General features: G+C 56.1%; 1 protein-coding gene across 1 annotated transcript in view; it reads right to left on the reverse strand.

Annotated features, from left to right (window-relative positions):
- Positions 1 to 22,624, reverse strand: part of FOXA1 (forkhead box A1) — a 100,771-nt gene extending 78,147 nt beyond the window's left edge. Inside the window, exon 1 of the mRNA XM_069209147.1 lies at positions 21,928 to 22,624. Coding sequence (XP_069065248.1) covers positions 21,928 to 21,999 — 72 coding nt within the window. The 5' untranslated portion in view covers positions 22,000 to 22,624. The remainder of the gene's footprint in view (positions 1 to 21,927) is intronic.
- Positions 22,625 to 23,960: the final 1,336 nt, after the last annotated feature.

The raw sequence follows: 23,960 nt of genomic DNA on the forward strand, positions 1-23,960 counted from the left end.
ATTTGCGCTGAATTTGTGTCATTTTTTCTTTTCTGAATTCCCCTCTAAACTAACTCCATATTTATATTTTGATGTTAGACCCATCTAACATTAAAATATTGGAGTTTGCACGATTTTTTTAATGCATGGACCTACCTTGCGTCAATGAGATGATAGGTAGGCGTTCCCATCTCAAAAATGGTGCTAACCACATAGCCCCATATTTATCCCCTGTGCTAAAATGACGCACGGGTGGGACGCATGGCTAGATAATGGTGCACACCTTGCTTTGCAACATTATTTAAGGCCTGGGTCAGACCAGGTGTTTAGGGACCTGTGGACCCATTTCTATGGTTGAACATAATAAAAAAGGGTCCACAGGTGCCCTCCTCAAGCCCCAGGAACACCCCCACCCACACCAGAGGGACACTGGAGGATGGGGGACCCCATGCCAGGTAAGTAGGGTAAGTATAGGTAAGTATTTTTTTTAATTAAAGTGCCATCGGGGTCCTTCTTCTGAAGCAAAACAAGCATGTGTACAGAGGTTAGTACCCGGTGCGTACACTCTTCCTGGACAGACGACCCTTCTTCTGAAGCACAACACGCACGCGTACAGAGGTTAGCACCTGGTGCGCGCACTCTTCCTGGACCGACGGCCCCCTTCTGAAGCACAACAAGCACATGTACAGAGGTTAGTACCCAGTGCGCGCACTCTTCCTCGACACACGACCCTTCGTCTGAAGCACAACACGCACGCGTACAGAGGTTAGCACCTGGTGTGCACACTCTCCCTCGACAGACAGACCTTCTTCTGAAGCACAACAAGCACGCGTACAGAGGTTAGCACCCAGTGAGCACACTCTCCATCAAAACATGACCCCTCTTCTGAATCACAACGAGCACATGTACAGAGGTTAGTACCCAGTGCGCGCACTCTTACTTGACACACGACCCTTCTTCTGAAGCAACACAAGCACGTGTACAGAGGGTGGCACCCGGTGCGTGCACTCTCCATCGACAGACGGCCCTTCTTCTGAAGCACAACTAGCACGTATACAAAGGTTAGTACCCAGTGTGTACACTCTCCATAGACACACAACCCTTCTTCTGAAGCACAACAAGCATGTGTACAGAGGTTAGCAACCAGTGCGCACACTCTTCCTCGAAAGACGGCCCCTCTTCTGAAGCACAACAAGTACGCGTACAGAGGTTAGTACCCGGTGCGCACACTCTTTCTCGACACACGACCCTCTTCTAAAGCACAACAAGCACGCGTACAGAGGTTAGTAACCGGTGCACGCACTCTCCCTCGACACACGACCCTCCTTCTGAAGCAAAACAAGCACATGTACAGAGGTTAGCACCCGGTGTGTACAGTCTTTTATGTCGTGGAGAAACCGTCGTGCTGCGACGATCCTGTCTAATAACTCACGGCTGCTTACCATGTACAATACGAAGGGCCTGACTTCATTCTCGGCAGAGGGAATACTCCATCACAAAGGTGGGAGCTATCTCGTCCCCGTATTACGATTCTCATAGGATATATTGTGATCGTAATACAGCGGACGTGATACCCGTCACGTTTGTGAGGGCGTAACCCATCCGCCAAACTCTGTCAGGCCCTTCGTACTAAATGTGTGTGGAACATGCGAACACGAGTCGTCAACTGTCACCTGCACACAGAGCTACTCTTCCGGGCAAAGGTTGAATGTGTTGCGTCAGATAACGCCAATGTCATTAGCAACACAAAAATCGCCTATGTGTGTGTGTGTGTATATGCACACATATGTATGTACACATACACTCCATGCATGTGTGCATATCGATTTACATATGTATAATCCGATAGCGATGAATTAGCACAGAATTGTGTCAGGTTTTAGTACTTTAAGCAAGGAGTACTTGCACTCAGAGATACTTGGACAGACTATTGTGTGTGTTAAAGTGCAGTGCCTGTGTGTGTTGTCAGTCTCGCCCCTTGAGGAGCAAGGGGGGGCTCAGAGAGCACCGGCGCTTGGCCCCCTCCAGAGAAGCCTGTGAAATAAACCGAAGGATGTCCACAAACCTCTAGTGCTGAGCAATGACAGATTCACCTCAATACTAAGCGGTACTGCAGTACCAAGAACTGTCAGGGCATGATGTGTAATAAGCACCAGAGAAATACCCGCCCATGGTGATTACTAGCAGCAGAGGAAACCTGCAGCCGTACCCAGACATACCTGGGTACCTTCTGGAAGCATTACACGAATACCCATGAAACCAGGGGTTTTTGCCGATAAATACTGCACACATCTACAAGGAAGAGTAGGTTACTAGTAATAAACACTGCGGAAATACCTCCAGTGCCGAGCCACTGCTCCTAATACACACTATGGCCATGGCCCCAAGTACCCAGGTACTATTAATAACAACACTGCAGGAGCACCCAGGTTTTATTCATAATAAACACTGCATGAATGCCTACAAGTGTTGAGGTATTATTAATAATAAACACTACAGGAATCCCAGGTATTATTAATAACAAAACATGCCACAGGAAGGCCCACACATATCTAGGTATTATTAATAATAAATATGGCAGGAATTTCCCCCAAGTACCTGGGTATTATTAATAACAAACACTGCATGAATGTCCCCCAAGTGCCATGAACTATTAGTACAAACACTGCAGGAATGTCCACAAATACTCAGGTATTATTAATTTTAAAACAAAACACTGCAGGAGTGCCCACAAATACCCAGGTATTATTAAAAATGTACACTAAAGGAAGGCGCACAAATACCCAGGTTTTATTGATAGAAGACGTCACTGCAAGAATGTCTACAAATACTTGGGTATTATAAATAAAAAAAACACTGCAGGAATGTCAACAAATAGACAGGTATTATTAAAAATAAAATAACTAGGTGTTATTAATAATAAACACTCCAGAAATTCCCACAACTACCCCGGAATTATTATTAATAATCACTGCAGGGATGACAGCAAATACCAATGTATAAGTAATAATAAACACTATAGGAAGACGCACACAAATAGTCTGGTGTTGTTATTATTAATAATTAACAGTGGAGGAAGACCCGCGAATACCCAGGTATTATTAATAATAAACACTTCATGAATGCCCACAAGCACCCAGACAATATTAATAATAAACACCACAGGAAGACCCCCGCGTACCCAGGGATTATTAATAATAAACACTGCAGGAATGCCACAAGCACCCAGGTATTAATAATAAGAAACACCGCCGAAAGGCCCTCAAGTGCCCAGGTATTATTAGTACAAACACTGCAGGAAGGCCCTCAGATACCCACGAATTGTTAATAAACAATATCCACAAATACCCAGCCATTATTGACAATAAACACCGCAAGAAAACCCACAAGTACCCAGGTATTATTAATAGTAAATATTGCAGGAATGCCCACAAATATCCAGGTATTGCTATCTGCAGGAATGCCCACAAATACCCATGTTTTGCTAATTATTAGACCTGGCATACGCTAATAATAAACCCCGCGGGAATGCCTACAAGCACCCAGGATTAATAATAATAATAAACACCGGCGAAAGGTCCTCAAGTGCTCGGGTATTATTAGTACCAACACTGCAGGAATGCACTCAGAGACCCATGAATTGTTAATAAACACTGCGGAATACCCACAAATACCTAGGTATTAATGCCAATAAACACCGCAAGATGACCCACAAGTACCCAGGTACTATTAATAGTAAATATTGCAGGAATGCCCACAAATATCCAGGTATTGCTATCTGCAGGAATGCCCACAAAAACCCATGTTTTGCTAATTATTAGACCTGGCATACGGTAATAATAAACCCCGCGGGAATACCTACAAGCACCCAGGATTAATAATAATAATAAACACCGGCGAAAGGTCCTCAAGTGCTCGGGTATTATTAGTACAAACACTGGCGGAATGCCCTCAGAGACCCATGAATTGTTAATCAACACTGCGGAATACCCAGAAATACCCAGGTATTAATGCCAATAAACACCGCAAGATGACCCACAAGTAGCCAGGTACTATTAATAGTAAATAGTGCAGGAATGCCCACATATACCCATGTTTTGCTAGTTATTAGACCTGGCATACGGTAATAATAAACCCGCGGGAACGCCGAGGAAGAGAGTCCAGAAGCACCTGGGTATCGTGAGTGGGACCTCGCGGGTACCACCGCTCACATGTAGTGACTGCGCCCCATCGCACCTGCGCAGTGGTGTCTCTAGAGGTGATTTGGGGGCCACAAGGGGACACGGATAAAAGTCGCGCGGCCGCCCGCCAGGGGCAGCCGCGTAGATTGTGCGCAGGGCCATAACATACATGTACACAAACAATGGAATCACGGGGCAGGGCGGCCAGGTTATGCGGCACGGTTCCGTAAATTATGTGGCAAGAAAAGGCAAAGTATATGGCGCGATGTGGCGCATTTCGTGACAGTATTACTTCATTACTTTGTTGTTTTTACGCTGTCTGGGAATGTCGGGGCACCGGCTGCTCCTCATTAGTAACCGAGTGACACCCACATTCACCAATGAGCCAATAAGCACAGAAAGGCGACCAGTCACCCTTCCCAAAGGGCCACACGCTGAACCACAACGCGCGTCGCTGCGATTTTGGTAATTTATGAACTGTTTGTGCTGAAACAATTTGTTTTGGTAAAATCTGCAGATTAAGCCGCAGTTTATGGATTAACCGGCAAATACAGCAAATATTTCATTATGCGGTAACGCCACAGCCGCATAATCACATCTTCCAGTGTCCTTCCTCTCTATACTTGTGTACACACAGATGTGCGCGCGAGCGTGCACACAAGCACACTCACTCACACACACACACACACACCAACCCACACACACTCTCTCACACCCACACACCAACCCACCGACACACACATCAACCCACTCACACACACTCTCTCTTACACCCACCCAAACACACACACCGGCCCACACACACAGTCTCTCACACACACACCAACCCACCCACACACACACCTGCCCACACACACAGACACACACACCAACCCACCCACACACACCAACTCACACACCCACACTCTCTCACACACACACACACCAACCCACCCACAAACCAGCCCACACACACACCAACCCACCCCCACACACTCTCTCTCACACACCAACCCACCGACACACACACCGGCCCACACACCAACCCACCCACACTCTCTCTCTCTCACATACACCAACCCACCGACACACACACCGGCCCACACACACACACCAACCCACACACACTCTCTCTCACACCCACACACCATCCCACCCAAACACACACCAGCCCACACACACATACACACACACCAACCCACCCACACACACCAACTCACACACCCACACTCTCTCTCACACACACACACACCAACCCACCCACACACACACCGGCCCACACACACCAACCCACCCACACACACTCTCTCACACCCACACACCAACCCACCGACACACACATCAACCCACTCACACACACTCTCTCTTACACCCACCCAAACACACACACCGGCCCACACACACAGTCTCTCACACACACACCAACCCACCCACACACACACCAGCCCACACACACAGACACACACACCAACCCACCCACACACACCAACTCACACACCCACACTCTCTCACACACACACACACCAACCCACCCACAAACCAGCCCACACACACACCAACCCACCCCCACACACTCTCTCTCACACACCAACCCACCGACACACACACCGGCCCACACACCAACCCACCCACACTCTCTCTCTCTCACACACACCAACCCACCGACACACACACCGGCCCACACACACACACCAACCCACACACACTCTCTCTCACACCCACACACCATCCCACCCAAACACACACCAGCCCACACACACATACACACACACCAACCCACCCACACACACCAACTCACACACCCACACTCTCTCTCACACACACACACACCAACCCACCCACACACACACCAACCCACACACACAGACACACACACCAACCCACCCACACACACCAACTCACACACCCACACTCTTTCTCACACACATACACACCAACCCACCCACACACACACCAACCCACACACACAGACACACACACCAACCCACCCACACACACTCTCTCACACCCACACATCAACCCACCGACACACACATCAACCCACTCACACACACTCACTCTCACACCCACACCAACCCACCCAAACACACACACCGGCCCACACACACACACACTCTCTCACACACACCAACCCATCCCCACACACACACACCAGCCCACACACACAGACACACACACCAACCCACCCACACACACCAACTCGCACACCCACACTCTCTCACACACACCGACCCACCGACACACACATCAACCCACTCACACACACTCTCTCTTACACCCACACCAACCCACCCAAACACACACACCGGCCCACACACACACTCTCTCACACACACACCAACCCACCCACACACACACACCAGCCCACACACCAGCCCACACACACAGACACACACACCAACCCACACACACCAACTCACACACCCACACTCTCTCACACACACCAACCCACCCACACACCAGCCCACACACACACCAACCCACCCCCACACACTCTCTCTCACACACCAACCCACCGACACACACACCGGCCCACACACCAACCCACCCACACTCTCTCTCTCACACACACCAACCCACCGACACACACACCGGCCCACACACACACACCAACCCACCCACACACACTCTCTCTCACACCCACTCACCATCCCACCCAAACACACACCAGCCCACACACACATACACACACACCAACCCACCCACACACACCAACTCACACACCCACACTCTCTCTCACACACCAACCCACCGACACACACACCGGCCCACACACCAACCCACCCATACTCTCTCTCTCACACACACCAACCCACCGACACACACACCGGCCCACACACACACACCAACCCACCCACACACACTCTCTCTCACACCCACACAGCATCCCACCCAAACACACACCAGCCCACACACACACACACACATACACACACACCAACTCACACACCCACACTCTCACACACACACACCGACCCACCCACACACCAGCCCACACACACACCAACCCACATTTTGAGGGGCGGAAGGGTTGATGGTCTCCGCTGCAGTCTCTCGTAAACTCTTAGCCCTGTCTCTCCCCACATCTTTCTGGAGCCCCCCCATCTACAAATCTCACCCCTCAACCCTCTGCTCTTCGGCGCCCCCTTTACGCCCTTTCCTGCAGATACTTGTTTGTCTTCCCCTCACATCACCTCCCCACGCATTATACCCCCTCACCCCACCCCCCCACGCACGGCCCCCCTCAACTCCACACAGACTGCACCCCTCACATCTCCTCCCCACGAGCTGCACCCCTCACATCACCTCCCCACGCACTGCACCCCTCACATCTCCCCCCCATGCACTGCCCCCATCAACTCCACATGCACTGTACCCCCTCAACTCCACACACACTGCACCCCTCACATCTCCCCCCATGCACTGCCCCCATCAACTCCACATGCACTGTACCCCCTCAACTCCACACACACTGTACCCCTCACATCACCTCCCGACGCACTGTACCCCCTCACATCACCCCCCACGCACTGCCCCCATCAACTCCACATGCACTGTACCCCTTCAACTCCACACACACTGTACCCCTCACATCACCTCCCGACGCACTGTACCCCCTCACATCACCCCCCCACGCACGCCCCCCCTCAACTGCACACACACTGCACCCCTCACATCTCCTCCCCACGAGCTGCACTCCTCACATCACCTCCCCACACACTGCACCCCCTCAACTCCCCACACACTGCACCCCTCGCCTCCACATCCTATACTTTCTCCCTGAGTCGAGTCGTGCACCCCCTGAGCTACCTTGAATGCATCTACAATTACACCTGCACAGGGGCCCCTGCTGCTCAGAGAGCTTTGAAGGCCTGGGTAGAGTTGGGCATGACCCGGGGCCCCAGCCTTCCAGGGGCCCCTGATAGCCCCTAGCTCTGCCCCGGGCCCCAGCCTTCCAGGGGCCCCTGATAGCCCCTAGCTCTGGCCCCGGGCCCCAGCCTTCCAGGGGCCCCTGATTGCCCCTAGCTCTGGCCCTGGGCCCCAGCCTTCCAGGGGCCCCTATAGACCCACCTCTGGCCCCGGGCCCCAGCCTTCCATGGGCCCCTATAGACCCAGCTCTGGCCCCGGGCCCCAGCCTTCCAGGGGCCCCTATAGCCCCAGCTCTTGCCCCGGGCCCCAGCCTTCCAGGGGCCCCTATAGAGCCAGCTCTCTTCTGCAGGGACTCTTGCCTTGATGACCTTGAATAATACTTAAACAGATTGTTTTAAGTACCGTTTTCCTTTCTTTTTTTTTTTTGTGCGGGTGATGGGTGAGTCTATTGCAGACATTTTGCAGAGAAATGTTAAAACTTTCATGCAACAGCCATTAAAAAGTTTATTTTAGATGGAAACAGGAGCTCACATATGAGAGGTGGGGGTGTCACATAGATTATTTGCAGTAACATTACTGAGCTGCTGCTGGGTTACAATAATGAAAACACACGTCACTATCCCTGAGCATTACATGTAAACACACTTGGGGTCTGGGGGGCCCCCGTGCAGCGTCGGCGACCTGTCCAAAGAGGGGAGAACAGCCCAAACTGGAGCATGAATCCGAAAATGTTCCGAACAGAGGACCCCAGAATATGTTGGCCCTGGGCCCCCAAAATAGTGAATGTGTTCCTGTGGTGCGTGTGAGCACTGAGAGGCCAAGGACTGGCGGGGCAGGTGTTGTGAAAGGCCCCTCGGTGACCCCCACTCTCTGCCTTCGGCCTCAGCTGCGGAGCTCTCGGCCCTGATATAAACACCTCCCACAGCCGCGCAGAGGTGACCCCTCCGCACGAGGCGCTATAGACGACTAACGCGCTCCGAGAACAAACCCACACAAACATCCTGGAAAAGCGCACCCTGGGAGGGATGCGGGGTGAGTAACAAGGGATCTGTAAACTGGGACCGCAGGGAGGGGGTGCAGGGGGGTCAGGGCATTAACGGGTGTGGCAAGGATCCATCTGCCCCCAATGACGTCACTACAGCAGCCCTCCTCGGCGGGTAGTGCCCCATTCCGTGGCATTAGAGAGGGTCTCGGACACCCCCAAGTCAAGAAACCGGGCGGTGAATTCACGGAGTCCTTTGTTAGTCTTTTCAGAGTGATAACGATGTACACTTAAGACGCCCTGCTCCAGTGAGTGGGGGGCATCGAGTCCTCGGGGGCAAGACTCGTGACGCCTACAGCGCCCACTCTTGACAGTGACGTGTGTCTGGAAGGATTAAAACCGGCCAGAGCCCCCCGGTGGCAGCTGCGAGCAGAGGGTGGAGGGTGCGTGAGCTCTGGGGGGAGAGGGCACCGGCGGGCGACGGACGGACAGAGGCACTAATACTTATACACAGAGATAAATAGATGCGCAGACAGACGGGGGGACACGCAGGGGAACGGATAGATAGATAGATAGATAGATAGATAGATAGATAGATAGATAGATAGATAGATGGATAGATGGATGGATGGATGGATGGATGGATGGATGGATGGATGGATGGATAGATAGATAGATAGATAGATAGATAGATAGATAGATAGATAGATAGATAGATAGATAGATAGATAGATAGATAGATAGATAGATAGATAGATAGATAGATAGATAGATAGATAGATAGATAGATAGATAGACGGACCGACGGGCGGATAGATAGATAGATAGATAGATAGATAGATAGATAGATAGATAGATAGATAGATAGATAGATAGATAGATGGATGGATGGATGGATGGATGGATGGATGGATAGATAGATAGATAGATAGATAGATAGATAGATAGATAGATAGATAGATAGATAGATAGATAGATTGATTTACTTAATCTAGCGCTTACTGCCCCATGGGAGGCGCTGAAGCGCTTTGCTGAGAGTACCACGCTACTTGAAACCGCAAGGTTAGACGTAAAAATATTGTTAAAGTGTTTTTTGTTTGTTTCTGGATTGGTTCTGGCAGGTGAGCAGAGTCCGTGCTCTCGACCTCGCGCGTTTACTGTATGAAGGGGTCGATTGCTTGGCGTGCATTGATGGGGGTGCTACGGGGTGACGGACATGTGTGTCTTGTGCTCGGATTCACCGATGAAGGACGGACGGGGGGTGGCTGGGGATCCCCAGCAGGCCGGGGGTGAATGGGTGAATGAGTTGGTTTAAAGTTGCCCGTCCACGGTGAGTGCACATTACATACACAGAGGCGGACACACATCACAGGGCTGACATTTTACACACAAGGCACAGACGCCGCGGTGCACACATGTTCGTATGCACATACATGTAGCAGTATTCACAGGGCCATCCATTCAATCTGCAAATACATGTCCGGACTGACCGGACCCCTGCTTGTCTGTCACTACCGTCTGCGTTTACTCCACTCCTAACCGGAAGTACGTCACAGGGCACACACACAACATGTGCACACACGTCATCACCTGTCAGTGCACGTGCGGACGTGCAAAGACTCACAAGAGAAGGAATTAATTACAAAAGTATTGGCATATTAATTGCGCCGTCGTCGCCCCTGCTCTCGGTTACCTTTGCTTCCGTCACCCGCTGTGAAAGGAGCTTCCTCCTCTTCTAGGCACTTTCTGGGGCAGTTGGACCCCCCACCCCGAAGTTACTTGGAAGTAATAATGACCGGGTTGGGGTCCAGGCACGGGGGCGGACACAGAGGGAGCTCGGCCTTTCATCCACCCGAGGCCGGAGCACGGGGAGAGGGGCGCTGGATCCTTGTAGCAGGTTTACAGCGCCTCGACCCCGCCTCGGGGTGACACACTGGGACATTTTTGTAAAACCCCGTCGCGTTTATTGGTTATATCATTTTTATGTAGCGCGAGCTGGGCCCGAAGGCATCGGAGCGCTTTACAGGACCACCAGTTACACTACACAAGGTCGCATTTATTGTTGTTTTTTAGGCGTTGGAAGGTCTCTAAGTCTGAAAGTCTCCTGCGTGAAGTGCGCGTGGGGTCTACGCCGTGTGCGTGAGGTCTGCCTAGTGTCAGCAGGGAGTCTTAAGGGGAGCAGGGCTTGTTTCTGGGGGTACATAGGATGCCCCGGGAGGGGAGGGGCTGTTAAATGTAGCTGTGGCGGCTGCAAGGTGTGCGGGGCGCGCCCAGGAGAGCGCACAGGGCGCTCGTCCCTGAGTATTATTTCTGAGATGCGCAGAAGGAGCCTATAAATGTGTGCCGGGGGGGGTGGGGGGGAGGGGTGATTCCGAATCACCCCTCCTAGGGCTTGTGTCGTATTTATGGAGGCACGTATAGCGCTCTACAGCTGCGCCTATGTGAAGAAATAAGCAGTAGAGAGCCCGTGGACCTCAGTCCGAGTGGCCCGTGGACCTGAGTATAGTGAGACCCGGGGCACTGACTCCAGTGGGGACCTGCGTCCGGTGGAGCCCGTGGTCCTGACTCCGGTGGTGCCCGTGGTCCTGAGTCCAGTGGGGCCCGGGGCACTGACTCCAGTGGGGACCTGCGTCCGGTGGAGCCCGTGGTCCTGACTCCGGTGGAGCCCGTGGTCCTGAGTCCGGTGGAGCCCGTGGTCCTGAGTCCAGTGGGGCCCGGGGCACTGACTCCAGTGGGGCCCGGGGCACTGACTCCAGTGGGGCCCGGGGCACTGACTCCAGTGGGGACCTGCGTCCGGTGGAGCCCGTGGTCCTGACTCCGGTGGAGCCCGTGGTCCTGACTCCGGTGGTGCCCGTGGTCCTGAGTCCAGTGGGGCCCGGGGCACTGACTCCAGTGGGGCCCGGGGCACTGACTCCAGTGGGGCCCAGGGCACTGACTCCAGTGGTGCCTGTGGTCCTGAGTCCAGTGGGGCCCGGGGCACGGACTCCAGTGGGGACCTGCGTCCGGTGGAGCCCGTGGTCCTGACTCCGGTGGAGCCCGTGGTCCTGAGTCCGGTGGAGCCCGTGGTCCTGAGTCCAGTGGGGCCCGGGGCACTGACTCCGGTGGTGCCCGTGGTCCTGAGTCCAGTGGGGCCCGGGGCACTGACTCCAGTGGGGACCTGCGTCCGGTGGAGCCCGTGGTCCTGACTCCGGTGGAGCCCGTGGTCCTGACTCCGGTGGTGCCCGTGGTCCTGAGTCCAGTGGGGCCCGGGGCACTGACTCCAGTGGGGACCTGCGTCCGGTGGAGCCCGTGGTCCTGACTCCGGTGGAGCCCGTGGACCTGAGTATAGTGAGACCCGGGGCACTGACTCCAGTGGGGACCTGCGTCCGGTGGAGCCCGTGGACCTGACTCCGGTGGAGCCCGTGGTCCTGACTCCGGTGGAGCCCGTGGACCTGCGTCCGGTGGAGCCCGTGGACCTCAGTCCGAGTGGCCCCTGGACCTGAGTATAGTGAGACCCGGGGCACTGAGTCCAGTGGGGCCCGGGGCACTGACTCCAGTGGGGACCTGCGTCCGGTGGAGCCCGTGGTCCTGACTCCGGTGGAGCCCGTGGTCCTGAGTCCAGTGGAGCCCGTGGTCCTGACTCCGGTGGAGCCCGTGGTCCTGAGTCCGGTGGAGCCCGTGGTCCTGACTCCGGTGGGGCCCGGGGCACTGACTCCAGTGGGGCCCGGGGCACGGACTCCAGTGGTGCCCGTGGTCCTGAGTCCAGTGGAGCCCGTGGTCCTGAGTCCAGTGGGGCCCGTGGTCCTGACTCCGGTGGAGCCCGTGGTCCTGACTCCGGTGGTGCCCGTGGTCCTGACTCCGGTGGAGCCCGTGGTCCTGACTCCAGTGGTGCCCGTGGTCCTGAGTCCAGTGGGGCCCGTGGTCCTGAGTCCAGTGGGGCCCGTGGTCCTGAGTCCGGTGGAGCCCGTGGTCCTGACTCCGGTGGTCCTGACTCCGGTGGTGCCCGGGGCACGGACTCCAGTGGCCCTGAGTGCAGTGGGGCCCGGGGCACTGACTCCAGTGGTGCCTGTGGTCCTGAGTCCAGTGGTGCCTGTGGTCCTGAGTCCAGTGGGGCCCGTGGTCCTGAGTCCAGTGGAGCCCGTGGTCCTGAGTCCAGTGGGGCCCGTGGTCCTGACTCCGGTGGTGCCCGGGGCACGGACTCCAGTGGCCCTGAGTGCAGTGGGGCCCGGGGCACGGACTCCAGTGGCCCTGAGTGCAGTGGGGCCCGGGGCACGGACTCCAGTGGCCCTGAGTCCAGTGGGGCCCGTGGTCCTGAGTCCAGTGGGGCCCGTGGTCCTGAGTCCAGTGGTGCCCGTGGTCCTGAGTCCAGTGGGGCCCGTGGTCCTGAGTCCAGTGGGGCCCGTGGTCCTGACTCCGGTGGAGCCCGTGGTCCTGAGTCCAGTGGGGCCCGTGGTCCTGACTCCGGTGGAGCCCGTGGTCCTGAGTCCAGTGGAGCCCGTGGTCCTGACTCCGGTGGAGCCCGTGGTCCTGACTCCGGTGGAGCCCGTGGTCCTGAGTCCAGTGGAGCCCGTGGTCCTGACTCCGGTGGAGCCCGTGGTCCTGAGTCCGGTGGAGCCCGTGGTCCTGACTCCGGTGGGGCCCGGGGCACTGACTCCAGTGGGGCCCGGGGCACGGACTCCAGTGGTGCCCGTGGTCCTGAGTCCAGTGGAGCCCGTGGTCCTGAGTCCAGTGGGGCCCGTGGTCCTGACTCCGGTGGAGCCCGTGGTCCTGACTCCGGTGGTGCCCGTGGTCCTGACTCCGGTGGAGCCCGTGGTCCTGACTCCAGTGGTGCCCGTGGTCCTGAGTCCAGTGGGGCCCGTGGTCCTGAGTCCAGTGGGGCCCGTGGTCCTGAGTCCGGTGGAGCCCGTGGTCCTGACTCCGGTGGTCCTGACTCCGGTGGTGCCCGGGGCACGGACTCCAGTGGCCCTGAGTGCAGTGGGGCCCGGGGCACTGACTCCAGTGGTGCCTGTGGTCCTGAGTCCAGTGGTGCCTGTGGTCCTGAGTCCAGTGGGGCCCGTGGTCCTGAGTCCAGTGGAGCCCGTGGTCCTGAGTCCAGTGGGGCCCGTGGTCCTGACTCCGGTGGTGCCCGGGGCACGGACTCCAGTGGCCCTGAGTGCAGTGGGGCCCGGGGCACGGACTCCAGTGGCCCTGAGTCCAGTGGGGCCCGTGGTCCTGAGTCCAGTGGGGCCCGTGGTCCTGAGTCCAGTGGTGCCCGTGGTCCTGAGTCCAGTGGGGCCCGTGGTCCTGAGTCCAGTGGGGCCCGTGGTCCTGACTCCGGTGGAGCCCGTGGTCCTGAGTCCAGTGGGGCCCGTGGTCCTGACTCCGGTGGAGCCCGTGGTCCTGAGTCCAGTGGAGCCCGTGGTCCTGACTCCGGTGGAGCCCGTGGTCCTGACTCCGGTGGAGCCCGTGGTCCTGAGTCCAGTGGAGCCCGTGGTCCTGACTCCGGTGGAGCCCGTGGTCCTGAGTCCGGTGGAGCCCGTGGTCCTGACTCCGGTGGGGCCCGGGGCACTGACTCCAGTGGGGCCCGGGGCACGGACTCCAGTGGTGCCCGTGGTCCTGAGTCCAGTGGAGCCCGTGGTCCTGAGTCCAGTGGGGCCCGTGGTCCTGACTCCGGTGGGGCCCGTGGTCCTGACTCCGGTGGTGCCCGGGGCACGGACTCCAGTGGCCCTGAGTGCAGTGGGGCCCGGGGCACTGACTCCAGTGGTGCCTGTGGTCCTGAGTCCAGTGGTGCCTGTGGTCCTGAGTCCAGTGGGGCCCGTGGTCCTGAGTCCAGTGGGGCCCGTGGTCCTGACTCCGGTGGTGCCCGGGGCACGGACTCCAGTGGCCCTGAGTGCAGTGGGGCCCGGGGCACGGACTCCAGTGGCCCTGAGTCCAGTGGTGCCTGTGGTCCTGAGTCCAGTGGGGCCCGTGGTCCTGAGTCCAGTGGAGCCCGTGGTCCTGAGTCCAGTGGGGCCCGTGGTCCTGACTCCGGTGGTGCCCGGGGCACTGACTCCAGTGGTCCTGAGTCCAGTGGGGCCCGTGGTCCTGAGTCCAGTGGGGCCCGTGGTCCTGACTCCGGTGGTGCCCGGGGCACGGACTCCAGTGGCCCTGAGTGCAGTGGGGCCCGGGGCACGGACTCCAGTGGCCCTGAGTCCAGTGGGGCCCGTGGTCCTGAGTCCAGTGGGGCCCGTGGTCCTGAGTCCAGTGGTGCCCGTGGTCCTGAGTCCAGTGGGGCCCGTGGTCCTGAGTCCAGTGGGGCCCGTGGTCCTGAGTCCAGTGGGGCCCGTGGTCCTGAGTCCAGTGGGGCCCGTGGTCCTGACTCCAGTGGGGCCCGTGGTCCTGACTCCGGTGGGGCCCGTGGTCCTGACTCCAGTGGGGCCCGTGGTCCTGAGTCCAGTGGAGCCCGTGGTCCTGAGTCCAGTGGGGCCCGTGGTCCTGAGTCCAGTGGGGCCCGTGGTCCTGAGTCCAGTGGGGCCCGTGGTCCTGAGTCCAGTGGGGCCCGTGGTCCTGACTCCAGTGGGGCCCGTGGTCCTGAGTCCAGTGGGGCCCGTGGTCCTGAGTCCAGTGGGGCCCGTGGTCCTGAGTCCAGTGGGGCCGTGGTCCTGACTCCGGTGGAGCCCGTGGTCCTGACTCCGGTGGTGCCCGGGGCACGGACTCCAGTGGCCCTGAGTGCAGTGGGGCCCGGGGCACTGACTCCAGTGGTGCCTGTGGTCCTGAGTCCAGTGGTGCCTGTGGTCCTGAGTCCAGTGGGGCCCGTGGTCCTGAGTCCAGTGGAGCCCGTGGTCCTGAGTCCAGTGGGGCCCGTGGTCCTGAGTCCAGTGGAGCCCGTGGTCCTGACTCCGGTGGAGCCCGTGGTCCTGAGTCCGGTGGGGCCCGTGGTCCTGAGTCCGGTGGAGCCCGTGGTCCTGACTCCGGTGGAGCCCGTGGTCCTGAGTCCAGTGGGGCCCGTGGTCCTGACTCCGGTGGGGCCCGGGGCACGGACTCCAGTGGCCCTGAGTGCAGTGGGGCAGGGGGGTCATCGAGTCCGCACCCACTGCTGGTCTGTCAGGTGAATGAACACCTGTGAAGCATAAAACACTCGTTCAATGAAAACTGCAAATAATTAAATAAATTATCGAGCGGGGAATGCAGCGTTTTACGGCCGAGGCAGCTCGGCGGGTGAATGCGGTCGCTGCAGAGGTCTGTGTGACCAGAGCCAGCAGCTCTGTGCACTGATAGCGCTGCGAGGACACGCTCAGCGGCACGAGGCGCTGTGTGGAGGTGACGCAGCGCTAGGAACTGTGTAAAACATCTCATGTCTGAGATCCAAGCAGCCGGTCTGAGAGGGGCCCAGTTCTGGCCCCTGTCACGTGTCCGATGAGGGCCCCTCGAGGGTCCAGGGACCACCTTAAGGGCTCTTCTAGAAGGATCACGTTGTAGCACCGCGAGGCTTCAAGGCGCCCCATCCTTCAGCTCCTGGACCGGCTCAGACACGGCCTGTGCACGAGAAGACCCTCTGTACCCCCTCGGCTTCACCGTATAGGGCCCCACTTCCACCGGAGGCACCTCCATGGACCACTGTCCTTAACGAAAAACAGAGAACCCGTCGGCCCCCATAGATGCAGCGCACTCCCATCGCTGCCTGGAGTACTCATGGCACATTCCTATAGCGCCTTGTAGCACCATTGGTAGTTTCCACGCGCTGTGTATAAGATGTTTCTGTTACCAGACTTACCTGCAGTCGATGTACCGACCTCGGAAGGCTGAGTGTGGCTGTCAGCATTAGAAGAGGTGAACCTCGGGCACCGCGTGTGCCAGCAGCGAGCGGTGAACTGGCGGATTCACCACGAACCCCTTCAGGAAGTGTAAGGCGCTTCTAATGAGGGTCATGTATCTCCCCCATAGCCGTCCTTAATGTAGTCTAAAGCGCCGAGAGGGTGCCTGGAGGGTTTCTAAGCTGTGTGCAAGGTCCTCGGCCGCCACAGGGACCCGCCGGGGTGATTCCGGGGTCTGTGGGGCATCGGAGGGTTCTTTATAGGGTGTGTGGGGGTTTCTATGGGGTCATTGAGGTGACCACCGGGGCATAGCAATGGTTGTTTGTATGTGATATATGTCTCTCATGTTATATGTGTGTCCTGTTATATGTGACGCTCCCAGGCTTTGGGGTGACAGCCCCGCCCCCTCTTATCCTGCACCCCTAAAGGTGAAGGTTTGCGCCCCCATCACATTCACAGCTCTGATCCCCACCGCCTACACCTCTCCCGCCGGGATCCCCCCCCGGCCCCCTCCTCCAGCCTCTCCTACCGAGAGGGTGCTCGCTGTGTGTAAAGCGCCTGGTTTCCCGGGAGGAGAGGTGGGCGCTATAGACTTCAGGAGTAAACGGGAAGCGCTTCATTAATAAATAAACCGGACCCGCTTACGTGGGGTCTGAGTGACCCGGTCTGTGACCCCCCAGGGGCGCCTCTCTGTGGGGGGGGGGGGGGGGGGGGGGAAACGTACCCCCCAGCACACACAGGCAGGACCCGGGCCATCACCTGAGGGAATCATAATAATACCTCTAGTAATAGTAACAGTACTAACAACAATATCAATACTACTACCAATAACAAGAATAATAGTAATAATTATACTAGTACTAACAATACCAATACTACCAGTAATACTACCAATAACAAGAATAGTAATTGTAATAATTATACTAGTACTAACAATACCAATACTACCAGTAATACTACTAATAACAAGAATAGTAATAATAATAATAGTACTAATAACAATACCAATACTACCAGTAATACTACTAATAACAAGAATAGTAATAGTAATAATTATAATAGTACTAATAACAATACCAATACTACTAGTAATACTACTAATAACAAGAATAATAGTAATAATTATAATAGTACTAATAACAATATCAATACTACCAATAATGCTACTACTAACAATAATAATAGTAATACTTATAATAGTACTAATAACAATAGCAATACTACTAGTAATACTACTAATAACAAGAATAGTAATAGTAATACTTATAATAGTACTAATAACAATACCAATACTACTAGTAATACTACTAATAACAAGAATAGTAATAGTAATACTTATAATAGTACTAATAACAATACCAATACTACTAATATTAATGCTAATAATATTACTACTAATAACAGAAATATTAATAATAATAATACTGGAACCGATACTACTAAGAGCTATAGTAAATAAGTAATAATAATATTAATAACAATTATAAAAACGATAGTTCTAATATTAATACGAATAATAATAAGGACAATAATATTTCTCATAATAATACTTCTAATAATAACAATAACAGTAATACTGATAATGAAAGTAATAGTAATGCTCATAATAATACTAACAATATCGATAATAATATTAATAATTATGAGTAAAACCCGCTGCTTACAGTGCTTAGAAGCGGGTTACGAGCGGTTGGAAGCGCTACGAATAAACAACGGAGCGTTCTTATTACTAGTACTATTTAGTGATAATATGAATAATAATACATGTCGTTGCCTGCTCGTGCCGCTTCTAGGCGCTGTCAGCAGTTTCCCGTCAGTGAACGGGCAGCGCTTTTTACCACAAAAGAGCGAATAAAAGAAGGACATTGTAGCGAGTGTGAGACGAGCCGAGGGCTGAGGACCAGAGGGTCGGAGTAGAAAGCGGGGCCCCCAAATCAATGAAGAGAGGGGTCCGGGGTCATCTACCGAAGGTACAGTGACGTCACTCTCTTCACTCTTACACAATGACATATGCGGAAAGCAAATAGAAACATAATCATGATAATATAATTGTGTTTATTCTAAATAAATATTATTCGTGTGTGATAATATCAGTTGTATGTTTGTATTTGCTTGTTCATGTGTCATTGTGTAAGAGACTGATGTCAGTGTACCTTCCGAGCAGCAGCGGAAGCAGAGAAATACAACTACACTAACTACTCCGAGTGCAACAACACCGACGACTCTGCTACAATTATTACAAATAATAATCTATCACCCCCGTTAGTGAACACACAGCTGGGGCGCGGTCACCCCCTTTGATACCAGTTCGTTATGCAGCGCTGCCCCCGCCACAAAGCGCAGAGAGGTTCAGATAATTAATGTGCAGATAATACAATTTAAAGACCCCCCTCGGAGTTAGATGTTCAATTGTTTTTTTTACAAGACACCTGCAGTGATGGGGAAACACTTCTACCCGCCGCCCCCCGCTCATCCGGCCACACTAACGCGGGAATTGAACAGCGCTTAGAAGCGGCAGAAGCGTGACATTAAGCGCTATACACAGGGTCGCGGAAATTATGCGGAAGCCAAGATGAGCACTAAATTATGTGGCAAGGAAAGGCAAATCCTGAGAAATAATGCGCACTTTCTAGGCGCTTAGTTCCCCTTTTAAAGGTGGTGGCGCGGGCTCGGCAAAGACCGCGCCTTTTAGCAGCATTTTTACCAACAAAAACAGAGAAAACATCCGCGAAACGTCCGTCGCCCCTTCTCAGTAACCTCTGAACCCTTTGAGATAGAAAATCTACAGATTATGAGGCAGGTGGTGAATTATGTGGCGAATGCAGCGGGCCCATAATTGCACGAAAAAAAGCTGCGGACGCCGAACCCCATAATCCACCCCCCCCCTATATATAGTTTATGTGTTTTATTCAAGACCGCGGGGGACACAACCAGGAGCACCTCACAGTCCGATCCCCGCACCCCCTTCTCAAGCCTCCCCATCCTCAGGTACTCATCACCCGCCAACAACTCTTCCGACGCCCCCAAACTATACCTCCCACAGTCTCCGAACCCCCGGACCCCCAGAGTTTCCGATCCGCACCCCCCGTTCGTAACCAAACGTGCTTTAAATACCCCGAGCTCCCCCAAACTGCCCCGAGTTCGCCCGAACTCCCGGGTCTCGTTTGGGGTCACCCCGCCCCCTAAGACTTTCAAGCCCCCCAGAACTCCTTACAAGTCGTTGCTTCGCACACAGGGTCGCTGGGAGGGGCGCGGCTTTGAACCCCTATTTTTGAATGCGCGTCATTTCTCACTCTCCGAAAATGAAGGGTACACAGACTGGGGAGTCAGGTTGGGGGGTTCACAGACTGGGGGTTCGGATACTGTTGGGTGAGGGGTGCCCCTGCAGCAGACAGGACCCCACGTGCAGGTCACTAGTTCAGGGGTGGGGCTGCGAGGCTGGTGGCCGCACCGTGACGTCACCACAAGGGAATCCCCCCCCCCCCCCCCCCGCCACCAATCTCACCCCTCAAAGACAACGGCAGGGGTGCAGACCGACCCTCCCCCCTCTGCTTCTCTGTGCTCAGGGCTCTGCATTTTATTCCAGATTCATGGGGTGGGGGGGGGGGGCAGGATTACCCTAATGCCCCTGCCCCCCCCACCCCGTGCAGAGACCTGGTGAGTGAAGGTGGGGGTTGGGGGGCTATAGACAGGCCAGCAGTGGGACCCCTTCCTTTAAATCTAACAGGACAGAAGCCACAGCCGGGTGTCCCCCATGCCGGTCTCCCTTAGCCCCCCCACCCCACCTGCGCCATGTACCCCCCTTCCCTTCTAAAGCGGGGCACTGGCTCTCTGTGAGTCACACAGGAGTTTAAGGAAGTTTGGAAAGATTCCTAGACTCAGAGATACCTGAGACTTCAGTCAGGGAGGGGTGGCTATCAGTGTCCAGAACCCCCTCCCTTTCCGGTGGCACCCCGGGGGTGCGGGGACCTCCAGCCCTTGGACCCCCACCACAGTGTCAGCACTCTGTGCACAGACAGCCCCAGCTCACTGGGGCTCCCTCCCTCCTGCAGTTCCTGCCTCTGCCCTCCCTGGTTCCTGCCCCTGTCCCCCTCCCCAGTGCTGCCTGGTTCCTGCCTCTGCCCCCCCCCCCAGTGCTGTCTGGTTCATGCCTCTGCACCCCCCCTCCCCCCCCAGTGCTGTCTGGATCCTGCCTCTGCCCCCCCCCCCAGTGCTGCCTGGTTCCTGCCGCTGCCCCCCCCCCCCCAGTGCTGCCTGGTTCCTGCCGCTGCCCCCCCCCCCCAGTGCTGCCTGGTTCCTGCCTCTGCCCTCCCCCCCCCCCAGTGCTGCCTGGTTCCTGCCGCTGCCCCCCCCCCCCAGTGCTGTCTGGTTCCTGCCGCTGCCCCCCCCCCCCAGTGCTGCCTGGTTCCTGCCTCTGCCCCCCCCCCCAGTGCTGTCTGGTTCATGCCTCTGCCCCCCCCCCAGTGCTGCCTGGTTCCTGCCGCTGCCCCCCCCCCCCCAGTGCTGCCTGGTTCCTGCCTCTGCCCCCCCCCCAGTGCTGCCTGGTTCCTGCCTCTGCACCCCCCTCCCCCCCCCAGTGCTGTCTGGATCCTGCCTCTCCCTCCCCCCCCGCCCCCCCCCCCCCCGGCACCTTCCCCTGTACCCGGATCCCCTGGGGCTGCGGCCGGTGACTGTGCAGTGCTGGGAGATGGCTCAACAGCGCCGCCCGGAGGCTTCAGTGAGCAGTGGCAGGAGCGGGCACAGGAACATGTGGGGAGCCGGGGTCAGTGTCAGCGAGAGGGAACTAGAGGGGCCCCCAGAGCCCGGCCAGACACCTGCGGGAACCCCCACGGCAGCTGTCCCAGACCCGCTGCACCTGCTGGAATCTCTCGGATCGGGGGGTACACACCCGCCTCACCTACATGAACCCCCAAAGCAGGTGCACAGACCCACAGCACACACAGGAACCCGCAAAGTATGACGCAAGGAGCCGCAGCATACACAGGAACCCCCCAACAGCAGGTGGGAGCTGAGGGGCACCCCCAGAGGCCTGCAGGGACCCCCGAAGCGGAAGGAGCAGACGGGGGCACCTTCAGTGTCTTTCAACCCACAGAGCCCCCACCCACCCCATGAGCATTAGCTGGGGGCAGCAGCTTCACGTGAATTTCACCCCCCCCCGCCCCCCCCGGGACCCTCAGTCACTCACCTCATGCGGGTCCGGGTAGTAGTTGCTCCAGTCGGGGGTCTCATGTCCTTCCATCTTCACCGCCCCTAACATCCTGGCAGAGGGGGGCCAGCGGCAGACATTCAGCCTGGGGAGGACACGCTCGCAGAGCCCCCCCAAAGACAGTCCGAAACTGCAGGGAGCCCCTCAAACAGGTGTTTTGCGCTGGTGCCCTCAGTGGAAACAGCGCCTACCAGATGAACTCAGTCCAGGTAGCTCCTACCATGTGCCCTAGTGCAGACAGCGCCCACCAGGTGCCCTCACTGCAGATAGCGCCTACAAGGTGCACTCAGTGCGGATAGCGCCTATCAAGTCCCCCAGTGCATACAGCGCCCACCAGGTGCCCTCCCTGCAGACAGCGCCTACCAGGTGCCCTCACTACAGACAGCGCTAGAGCTCCCTCAGCAGCAGGCACAGCGCCTCCCTGGTGCCCTCACTACAGACAGCGCCTACCAAGTGCCCTCAGTACAGACAGCGCTAGAGCTCCCTCAGCAGCAGGCACAGCGCCTCCCTGGTGCCCTCACTACAGACAGCGCCTACCAGGTGCCCTCACTACAGACAGCGCCTACCAAGTGCCCTCAGTACAGACAGCGCTAGAGCTCCCTCAGCAGCAAGCACAGCGCCTCCCTCTCCTCCCAGCGCTCAGCGCTCTCTGCACCTGAGGAGGGAGAGGTGCGCACTGAGGTGGAGGCTGAAGGCTGATGTGTGGTTCCTCCTCCTCCCTCTCAGTCCTTCCCTCCCTCCCCACAGACTTTCACTTTCCTGCCCCTCCTTCTGCCCACCTATCCCTCTCTCCGCCCCGGACTCCTTCCCTCCCCTTTCCTCCCCTCTCCTCCACTTCCCTCCACTTCTCCTCCCCTCACTTCTTTCGCTCCCCTCACCCCCCCTTCCCTCTCTCCATCTGCCTCCGAAAGTCCCTCCCCGCTCCTCCCCGACTCTGCCTCGGTTCTGGGAGCTCCCCCCTCCCCATTAACTGTTACACGTTCGAGGCCACAAGACACGAGAGAACACAGCACAACAACACAACAATACCACAGCCCTGTACCACAGGCCACACTTCTGGTCACAGCTGCGTGGCCTGGCACCGCCCCAGAGGGACACAAACCACGCGGTTGTGCACAACAACAGCGCAACACAGACGTGTTCAATCCTGTCACACGAGGCCCGCTATGGAGCAGTTGTGCGTCTGTGCTTCAAGTGTGTATGTTATACCCGCGCCAACATTGTGCAGTTTTATGTCTGTGCTTCGGGTGTGTTACACTGTCACCCGCTGCCGGGTATTTGCAGTTTTATGTCTGTGCATCGAGTGTGTTAGACTGTCACCTGCTGCCAGGTACTTTGCAGTTTTATGTCTGTGCTTCGGGTGTGTTACACTATCACCCGCTGCCGGGTATTGAGTAGTTTTATGTCTGTGCCATGGGTGTGTTACACTGTCACCCGCTGCCGGGTATTTGCAGTTTTATGTCTGTGCTTCGGGTGTGTTAGACTGTCACCCGCTGCCGGGTATTTGCAGGTTTATGTCTGTGCTTCGGGTGTGTTACACTGTCACCCGCTGCCGGGTATTTGCAGGTTTATGTCTGTGCATCGGGTGTGTTACACTGTCACCCGCTGCCGGGTATTTGCAGGTTTATGTCTGTGCATCGGGTGTGTTACACTGTCACCCGCTGCCGGGTATTTGCAGTTTTATGTCTGTGCATCGAGTGTGTTAGACTGTCACCTGCTGCCAGGTACTTTGCAGTTTTATGTCTGTGCTTCGGGTGTGTTACACTATCACCCGCTGCCGGGTATTGAGTAGTTTTATGTCTGTGCTTCGGGTGTGTTACACTGTCACCCTCTGCCAGGCATAGGGCAGTTTTATGTCTGTGCATCGGGTGTGTTACACTGTCACCCGCTGCCGGGTATTTGCAGGTTTATGTCTGTGCTTCGGGTGTGTTACACTGTCACCCGCTGCCGGGTATTTGCAGGTTTATGTCTGTGCATCGGGTGTGTTACACTGTCACCCGCTGCCGGGTATT

Source organism: Pleurodeles waltl, chromosome 9 (genome assembly GCF_031143425.1).
Source record: "Pleurodeles waltl isolate 20211129_DDA chromosome 9, aPleWal1.hap1.20221129, whole genome shotgun sequence".
Classification (NCBI taxonomy): domain Eukaryota; kingdom Metazoa; phylum Chordata; class Amphibia; order Caudata; family Salamandridae; genus Pleurodeles; species Pleurodeles waltl.